The 10,123-nt window shown below is 33.1% G+C and overlaps 2 protein-coding genes across 2 annotated transcripts; both read right to left on the reverse strand.

Annotated features, from left to right (window-relative positions):
• Window positions 1-1,118: 1,118 nt before the first annotated feature.
• LOC106342000 lies at window positions 1,119-1,965 on the reverse strand. Its single transcript, XM_013780768.1, has 2 exons — window positions 1,636-1,965; window positions 1,119-1,528 (listed from the first exon to the last, which is right to left on the reverse strand). Exons 1-2 carry the CDS (start codon window positions 1,754-1,756, stop codon window positions 1,383-1,385), a joined length of 267 nt encoding a protein of 88 aa, XP_013636222.1. The 5' UTR covers window positions 1,757-1,965; the 3' UTR covers window positions 1,119-1,382.
• Window positions 1,966-4,143: 2,178 nt separating this feature from the next.
• On the reverse strand, window positions 4,144-6,686 carry LOC106341229 (probable sucrose-phosphatase 3b). The gene is made up of 8 exons (XM_013780037.1): window positions 6,618-6,686; window positions 5,836-5,916; window positions 5,357-5,761; window positions 5,080-5,274; window positions 4,720-5,010; window positions 4,448-4,634; window positions 4,321-4,367; window positions 4,144-4,233 (listed from the first exon to the last, which is right to left on the reverse strand). The coding sequence occupies exons 2-8, from the start codon at window positions 5,902-5,904 to the stop codon at window positions 4,144-4,146; spliced, it is 1,284 nt and encodes a 427-aa protein (XP_013635491.1). The 5' UTR covers window positions 5,905-5,916; window positions 6,618-6,686.
• Between the last annotated feature and the right edge of the window lie 3,437 nt (window positions 6,687-10,123).

A 10,123-nucleotide genomic window follows, 5' to 3' on the forward strand; every position in this document is an offset into this window, starting at 1 on the left:
AATTTTTTCTATCGGTTGATCCGCATGCGTCGGATCGGAGCGGGATCCGCGGAAAATAATTAAAATTCCCAGCTTTAAGTTCAATGCAAAGGCTTAAAAAGTTATTTTGTACAAGCTAATGAAGGTGATAATCTCTTTTCTTAACGAATACCTTAGAGTAAATTAGTCATTTAGTCCTTTTACATTCGTTTTTTTTATGAGCCCTATTGGTTGATCTTTAAGAGAAACACACTTAGTGCTACAAAATGGACTACCCCAAAAACATAATACACTGTTTGACCCGAGTTTGGAATACATTCTGACTAATGCTAGTAGCTTAAAATAAACACTCTTTTAATGTCGTCATCCCAACTTTAACTAATGCTAGTAGCTTAAAAAAAAACACTCTTTTAATGTCGTCATCCTAACTTGCTCCATCTTGACGGAGGATGCAAATATTATCGCAAGGTTAAATAAAGTATGCATGTCGTCACGTTATAATCGTCACATATTAATATTTTATTAATTATATGACCAGTTCCATCCTCTCGTAAGCCACAATTTTAGTTTTGGCCTGTTTCGGGGTGTTTACGGTACCTTTTCATTTTTTTTTTTTGTGAACGGTACCTTTTCATTAATTAGTTTGGAGACCACGTTTCTAGGTATTTTGCAAATATTTAAGCAGTTTTTTATATACCCAATATCTTTGAAAAATCTTCAATGTCTAATAAGTCTTTAAGGGTCTGCTGTCACTACACTTCCCCAAATTATTAGTATAGTTTAGGCTCGACTCTCTGGAATTGCGTTTAAACGTTAATGCAAAAATAAAAGTATCTAACCATATGTTATAGTTTCCGAGAAGATGAAGCAAAGGTTTTTGAAATATATTAATCATACTATTAACTGAGATCTTATTTAACAAATTTACTGTGTCAACTTGTAAATTTATTTATTTGGTTTCAACTCGTACCAAATTTAAGCCAGTTTATCTGTTATTACGTCACTTGGTACCCTATGAATCAGGTATTAACAATCATAATTACGAGAATTTTGTAATTAAGAGGCAGCGCAACATACTGTGTGTTTTAGTTTTAAAACCAATCAGTAATCAACACAGCACAGCATTAAAGAAAACCCACAAGCAAAAAAAAGGTAATTAGCAATCACATTTTGTATTTACACAAACAAAAATATTTACAGGTAAATAAAACCCAAGAAAATGAAGAAAAAGTTACAAAAATAGGAAAAATATATTGACCATGGGAAGACCTAAAAGGTTTGTCCCCAGATTCATCAGATTTGAGAGAAAAACCCTCAAAATTAATTACTCAAATCAAATCAAATCACCAACCCCAATAGAATAATTACATAAACACTCCTTCAAAAACCAAGAACCAAAAACTTCAAACAATTGCCGCCATCTTCGATTGCTTATCGAATTTAGCCTTAGAAGAGTGTCTCCGGCGATACTCTTTGTTGTTCCCCGACGGCTCCACCACATCAGCCGCGAATCTCACCTTCTTCTTCATCACCACATTCTCCCTCGATCCTAAAAACACACGAATTTCACCATCAATATATAAAATTGATCAGAAGAGATAGAGAGAGAGATAGAGAGAGAGAGAGAGAGAGAGAGATGATTTAGTTAGTTCTTACGGATTTCGAATTCAAACTTGTCCATATAATCGGAGAGGAGACGCTTGTGGAATTGACTAGCGAGGAACACCACGCTCCCTGAGACGGCGAAAACCGCCATGAAACCTAAAGAACTCTCCATCAGGGTTTACTTTCTTCTACTATTGTTAAAATGACGCAATGGATTTCAATCGGAGGATCTATATGTTAATAATAATTTTAATTAAGGGAAGAAGATATGAAGGAGAAGGGATCAGGGGACATGATCATCGGAGAAGAGATGAGGAGAAGGAGAAATGGAAGAAGCATTGCAAAAGACAGAGAAAAAATAAACAGAGAGGATAGAGAAGATGGTCTTTGTTGTTTCCTTTTTTATATTAAATAGACTATTATTTGTTTTCTTTTATTTTTGGTCAACACCCAACTCATAGTTATTATAATTTAATTTGATTACATCATAAATTAACTGCTAAAAATAATTTGTTAAAAAATATTAGTTAATAATAAACTGCCTAAAAGCAAGTATTTTTTTTCTTATGTTTGGTAAACAAACAACTCATTAGTTAAAATTGAATTATTCACTCTCTCCATTATAAATAAGTTAAGTCCAACTAATAATAAAATTTACAAGTTATTAGTCGACAATAAAGTGCTAAAAAGCAAGTCCTTTTTCCTAAGTTTTGTAAACAAACAGCTCATTAGTTAAAATTAAATGATTCAGTCTCTCCATTGTAAATATAAATAAATCCAATGAATATGTTTGCTATTTATATATGTATATAAATGTATATAGATATACTTTTGTCAACATGTTTATATACATTTTTGAGTTACATTCTAGTTTCTTCTCTGTAATTAATTGAAAAAGCCTTACCAAGTTAACGCCTCTTCATCTTGTTTGTTTTTATTCTTTAATAGATGAACAATCTTTCACTTTTTTAATTACAAATGACGTTGCCAAAATTCTGAGTCCACTAGTGGTTTATTGATCTCTTGCGTCCAAAAGATAATTTGTTGTTAAAAGAATAAATAATTTTTTATCAAAGATGAGTTGACTGACGAAAACCATAATTATTATTAAAGATTTAAGAGTTTGCATATTCAAGTTTTGTTAAATGAGATTTGATTATCTGTAAAAAATATCATTAAAATTTTGTTCTAAGAAATATATGAACACCCGAGTCCAAAAAAATTTTATCATTGAAAAATCAATGCTTTTTCTTTTTAAAAAGTTCGATAATTTAAAATGGGATAAGGGGGAATCCTCAAAGCTATATTTTCTGTTTAGATTAAATACGTATCTCTACCATTTGCGTTTTGTCCCTTAGTTTTATTTTGTGAAGACATATGTATATTTGTTGTACAAAGGATGATAATCCTGTATAATTTTTTTTTTTGGTGAACTATATAAAAATTTGCAGGGTTCTAAAAATCGGTTTAGGCAGCGCCTAGGCCCCCGCCTAGGCAGCAACTCGGTCATTTCCGAAACGATTTTCTTAAAATCCGATTTATACCGATTTATATGATTCAAATTGATTTAAACTGTTCTAAATCAGTTAAAATTGGTTAAAATCGATCTAAAATTGTCTATATATGTTAAATAAAGCAATAATATTATTACAAATCTACAAATTTGTCTACTTTCTTCTGTTTTGTATATCTAATTTTGATAACTCATCACAACAATTTTATAATTAAACTTAAAAACTAAAATATGTTATACAAATGTATAAAATATATAAAATAAATCAACAATTTTCTAACGCCTAGACTTCGCCTAGGCCCCGAATAATCTGCTTAATCGCTAGTCCTCTATAAAGCGTCTAGTTACCGCCTAGCGATTTTTAGAACATTGAAAATTTGAGAGATAAGAACTGCCAAGTACTTACTTATATATAATGATATCATTTTCATATTTGTCAAATGAGTGAAGGATAGGAAGTTTGCTTTCAGTGTCAAAAAAAAAAATCAAATGATTTTTGATAGGATAACATAAAAATAAAGAGATGTGATGATGACGTTGAGGACAATATATGTGAAGAAATAGATATGGCTTCATTTTGAGATGTGGTTCCTACAACATCAACTTCGGGTGTAGTGACATGTGGTGTTCTGTCTGTATTTCTTTCTTTCGTCTTTTCACAAATTTAGTTTTATTTTCTGGTTGTTTGATTTTTGGAAACTTTTCAATTTGTGGAAATGTATGAACCATAGAAAATAAAATACATCTATCTGACGACATATATAAACAAAATAATTAAAGGTAGAGAATCTTGTTCTAAATAGCGACAGCCAGCAAAGATGGCCCCATAGCTCAGTGGTATAGCATTTGAAGAGGTCACCGGTCCGAACCCGGTTCACCCTCAATTTGTTTTCTAATTTCCTGTAAATCATAAGTGTATATTACACTTTTCTTTTTGGTAATTATCAAAAACATTTTCAAAACTTATAAAGAAAAACTATATGGAGAAAGGGAAGACAAATCCTGAAGACTGTTTGCAAATCAATCATTCACAAGTCTCCAAAGATTCAGATAATCCAGCAACTGTTTTCATCATTCAGTTCCGATTTTTCTGACCATATCTGCTTCACTTGTTCCCACACCAAACATCCTCCTCCCTGCATATTTTCAGATTTTTTATCATTCAATCAAGAACCTTAATAGTTCAAAATTTTATCTGACTTCTGAAAGTACTATCTGGTTACCTTTGAACTGAATTCAACGGTAGTTGTGCAGCATTTACGCTCATCCTCTGCCAAAAGTAACAAACCATCATAAGGACTTGTTGAAAATAAATCACCAGAGATCAGATACCAAAGATGGCATTCTTACCGCATTGCTCCCACTTATCAAACTTCACTATGCATTTCCCAGGAATGTTGTCTATCACCCGAACCTGATCCACCCAAACCCAAAACTTCTTCCCACTTCTGTTTCCATTATACTTCTTCAGCTCATCAATGGTGTCCCTCAGAGACTTCTCTCCACCTGCTGGATGGAAAAAGACAGCATCCTGGTGCTGAAAAAATGTTCCAAGAAAAGGTAATTAGTCCGATCGATAAATAAATATGGATTCCATTTGCATCTTATTTACGCAAACTCACACAAGCCTCATTAAAGCTGGCTATGTATGTTTCATACTTCTTGATCTCACCACGTCTCAACCTCTCGTAAAACAAGTAAAATCTCACAACTTCTTGACCAGGATTGGCAATATCGGCCTTTCCATTCAAGAACTCAGAACTATCTCTTGGAGAAAGAGTTGGACCAAGCTTGAAATAATCAATAGCTTGAAGAATCCCATCTGCACATCTCTCGCTTGAATGTATGAGCTTTGAGTTGTTTAAAGCATTTTCAGTATGCCACTTCAATAGCTCTTCTTGAGAATTGCTCACCTTCACATAGACAAAACAAATCAGTAAAGCTTTTGGTGTTGGTAAGAATGGAAAACAAGAGAACAGTACCATGACACCATGAACATCAGGAATGCTGAATAGCTCAGCATCGTGTTCAGAGTCGCCGCAAGCAAGAGTATTGACAGGGGACATTCCTTCAGCCTTCAGCTTCTTGAGAAGATACTCGAGAGCTTCTCCTTTTCCTCCACCTCGCGGTATAACATCCAGATTCATTCCCCAGCTGTGAATGATCTTGACATCTAACTGAAAACATACACCATCATCACAAACCATTTGGTTTCCAAGTATTAAAGAAAACATAAAGATATTAAGTAAAACACTTAACGCCACGTTTCTCCAGCAAGTGTGAAAGTTCCTTGGTCACTGCCTCACCTTTACCTTCATCAATGTAAAAGCTGACCTTGTGTAGCCTCTGCTCAGTTTTAGGCTGAAGAGTTAACTCAGGGAACTTGCTTGTTTCTTCTAACACTATCTCCCTGTTCCATTTATCGGTGTTCAAGGTCTCAACCCAAGAATGGTCAGGAACCATGGAGTTACCAAACGCTATCTCGGTTCCTATGGACGTAACGATGATATCAGGTGTCAACAATGGTTTCTCTTTTCTCAGTTCTTTGTAAAGAATTGGTGATCTTGCTGTTGAGAAGACAAGGAGAGAGTCACGGCGATAAGCGTCTTCCCACAGTGAGTTGAACCTCAGAAGAGAGAGGTTATCATGATCTTGATGATCAACCTGTAAAAAACAGAATCACATTAAGAACCTGTATATTTTCTTCTACACATGCACCACAAAATCAGAGATCATACCATGGTATGATCAAGGTCCGAGACGATCATGAGAGGAGGAGGAGATTTCAGCCGTTCCATAATCAACATATTATTAGTGTCCTGTGAATTGGCATAGAGGCAAAGTCTTTGATTATCATAATCAATATTAAATAGTTGTTATAGAATTTAGCATATGCATTTTGTTCTTAACATACACAACAGTTGGTAAGATTATATAAAGCAAAAGAAGTATATAATCAGGTGTGCAAGACTAAATAATCTATTCTTTTTCAAGCATCAATCAACATAGAGATTCCTAATAAGTATCAACTTCTTCTTCTACAGAGACATCTAAGTTTCAAAGTCTTAAGTGATGGAGAGAGGCAAGAACACAAGAGATACCAAAGTATTTGTGTTATTGAGTTTAATGTAAACAAAGAAACTCAATGTTGATAGAATACTCTTCAACTGTGCTTAGAAAGCTCAAAATCTATTCAATATCCAAATCAAAAGTTGAAAGGTTAATTACAAAGCTCTTTAAGACATCCGAATGCATGATATAGTCTAAAGGTGATCACGATAAACTCCTTAAAATATATCTCTATTGGATTAATATTTATCTAACCAATAATAACAAAAATAAAAACTCATGCTCATCTAATTAAAAGAAGAAGAAAACAAAATCAACGTGGATGAGCTGAATCACTAAGCAAGGGCAGTAACAAGACATATATAAGCATCGCATTTGCATCATTTCTCCAAGAAAACTCACCAAAAAGGGAAGATAACGAAACCCAAATCAAATAAGGATGGAAGCAAACCTTGTGTATATCGCTTCTTGAGTTCTTCTTCTTCCTCTTCTGCAAGTTGAAGGGAAAAGGAGGTTTCTTTTTTCGAGAAGAAGAAGAGAGAAGAGAGAATATTATCAGTCACACTAATCCGCGTGTTGGCGTTACAGCGTACTGTATAAGGACCACGTAGTTAATGCCGCCCCATCCACCAATAAAAGACAAGGATCAACGGTCAAGATCCTTTCATATGAAAGAATATTTGTTTCTCTTTTGTTTATTTCTGTTATTATTAGTTCAGAGCATCTGTCTTCAATAGAGATTGGTCTTTTCCTCTCCCATAACTTCTTCTTTTTTCCTTTAATAGGTTTCTTTAAAACATACTGAATACATTGATAGGTTTCATTGCGAATATGTGGACAGCATTGCAATTGCCACTGGATTATCAATAAATTTTTAAGGGGGGTGTATTCAATCTAAAATTTAAGGTGATTTGATTTTTAATGAGGTTGTAGATGATTTTAAGGAATTGCAGAGAATAAAATATTTTTGGTTAAACCACTCTAGAATATCACCTAAAACCATGAGATTTGAGTTTTAATTTTTTTAACTAAGAAACTCCACCCAAACACTCTAAAATCACTTGAAAACTTGAAAACTCCACAACATAAAATTCTTTCAATAATAGTGGATTTCAGAGTACTTTATAAAATGTCAAGTTCAATAACACTGGATTTTAAATGAGTTTTTAAAATTCATGTTTCAATAACAGTGAATTTGTCATTTTGACACAAATCACCTAAAACTCTCAATTGAATACACCCCCCTAAGTGTTTTCCTAAGAAGAAAATAAGGAAACAAAGAAAAATGAATTTAGCATTGGTCACAAACAAAAGAAAAATCAGAAGGAAAAGAACAATTAAAGATGTAATTCCCGATCATTCACAGTTAATCGGTTTTCCACGCGTTTGCTCTCTCGACATGTGAGGTTTAAAAGGATAACTAAAGATGTAACGCTTGACCATCCACGGTTAATCAGTCTTCCATCTGTCTACTCTTTCTACGTGTGAAGTTTAAAAAGACAATTAAAGATGTAACGCATGATCATCCATGGTTAATCGGTCTTCCACGTGTTTGCTCTCTCGATATGTGAAATTTAAAAAGACAATTTAAGATATAACGCTTGACCATCCACGGTTAATCGGTCATCCACACACCTGCCCTCTCGACATGTAAGCCCATTATATATGATAGTCGGTGCGATAGTTAATGGGAGGTTTAAAAGACTTGTTTACTGATCATTTAATTGCTAGTTGATATTTTCTATGTTTTGTCATTACTCACACGATATCGACAATCACTTTTCGATATATACCCTTCATCATTCAACTATTCCAACTAAAAATTTTAGAAGAACATAAATAGAATTTGATATAAATAGTCAAATCAATAATATTTATTTTTCACAAATATTATCATATACCAAATATGAGAAGGAGGAGATAAAATAACATAACTATAATGATAAAATGATTGTACATTCTTTAAAACAAATTGAATACCTTGATAGGTGCCATTGGGAATCTGTGGACAGCATTGCCAGTGGATCATTAATAAGGTTAATTGGTTTTCCACGCATCTGCTCTCTCGACATGTGAGGTTTAAAAGGACAATTAAAGATGTAACGCTTGATCATCCACGATTAATCGGTCTTCCACGCGTTTTCTCTCTCGATATGTCAGGTTTAAAAGGAAAATTAAAGATGTAACACTTGACCATCCGTGGTTAATCGGTCTTCCATGCATATGCTCTCTCGACATGTGAGGTTTAAAAAGAAAATTTAAGATGTAACGCTTGACCATACATGGTTAATCGGTCTTCCATGCAAACACGTGTTTACTCTCTCGATATGTGAAGTTTAAAAAGAAAATTAAAGATGTAACAGTTGATGGTCCACGGTTAATTGGTCATCTACGCACCTGCTCTCTCGACATGTAAGTCCACTATTTATGCTAGTCGGTGTGTTATTTAACAGAAATTTAAAATATTTATTTACTTACGATTTAATAGCTAGATGATATTTTCTATGTTTTGTCTTTACTCATTCGATATCGACAATCACTTTTTGATATAGATCATTCATCATTCAGCTATTCTAACTAAGAAGTTTAGAACGACATAAATAGAGTTTGATATAAGTAGTCAAATCAAATATATTAAGATTTTCTATATATTATCATAAACCAAATATGAGAAGGAGGAGATAAAATAACATAAGTATAATGATAAAATTGATTGTACATTCTTTAAAACAAATTGAATACATCGATTGTGACTTTGGGAATCTGTGGACAACATTTCTTGTGGAATATCAATAAGTTTATGGTATTTTCTTAACGAGAAAATAAGGAAATGAAGAAAAATAAATTTAGCATGGTCATAAACAAAACAATGATAAGTAAAATAACAATCAAAGATGTAACTCCTGAACATCCACGGTTAATCGGTCTTCCACGAGCTTGTCCTCTCGACATGTGAGTTTAAAATAAAAAATAAAAGAAAAGATGTAACGCTCAACTGTCCATAGTTAAACAGTCTTCCACACACATGCACTCTCAACATGTGAGTCTATTATGTATGATAGTCAGTGGGTTAGTTAATGGAAGGTTCAAAAGACTTATATATTGATCATTAATCACTTGATGATATTTTCTATGTTTTGTCTTCACTCACATGATATTGAAACTCACTTTTTGATATAAAATCATTCATCATTCAACTATTTCAACTAAAAACTTTAGAACGACGTAAATATAATTTGATATAAGCAAATCACTTTTCCACAGTTATATCTATATTATCTTATCTTGAGTCACATGTGTAATATCAATGTAAATATTTTGAATAAAATGAGAGAAGTAAACTAGGAACATAAGGTTAAATTTACATATATTTGATTATCTTTTGGTATCCATTTGAGTTCGAATATTATCCGCTCGAGTTCGGATATCCATTCTCTCTTAACTCAATACATGTTCGGGTATTTTGCTATTTCAGTTCAGATTTCAGTTTAGGTTTTATGAGTCGGATTTGGGTACGAGTTTGAATCGGATAATATGCGCATGCCTAATTAGTACACTCATTTGTTAAGGGATATCTAATACAAAAAAGGTAAAGTAAGCAATGACACTGTAGAAACAATGTAAAACATTTCAGTTATTACTCTCTCTGTTTTAATATTGATAAAAAATAGCTATTCTGATTTTTACAATGACTGAGATGGTTTTGTGGATATTTGGTTTGTTGAAAGGGTTTTCTGCAAAAAAACCCTCAATGTGGTTTTGTTTTGCAAATTAATCCGCGAACTCAAAAACCCACGGGTCAACCCTCCAAGTGCCAGTCAAACCGCAATATAATCCTCAGCCGTATATATGTGTATTTGACAGTGTATAATTTTAACATTTTTCAATACTACGTCATTTTGGCGCTAATTTTTAAATGAAAAAAAAATTGTTGAACTCGGGGTTTGAAACTTGAAC

This window comes from Brassica oleracea, chromosome C4 (genome assembly GCF_000695525.1).
Source record: "Brassica oleracea var. oleracea cultivar TO1000 chromosome C4, BOL, whole genome shotgun sequence".
NCBI lineage: Eukaryota > Viridiplantae > Streptophyta > Magnoliopsida > Brassicales > Brassicaceae > Brassica > Brassica oleracea.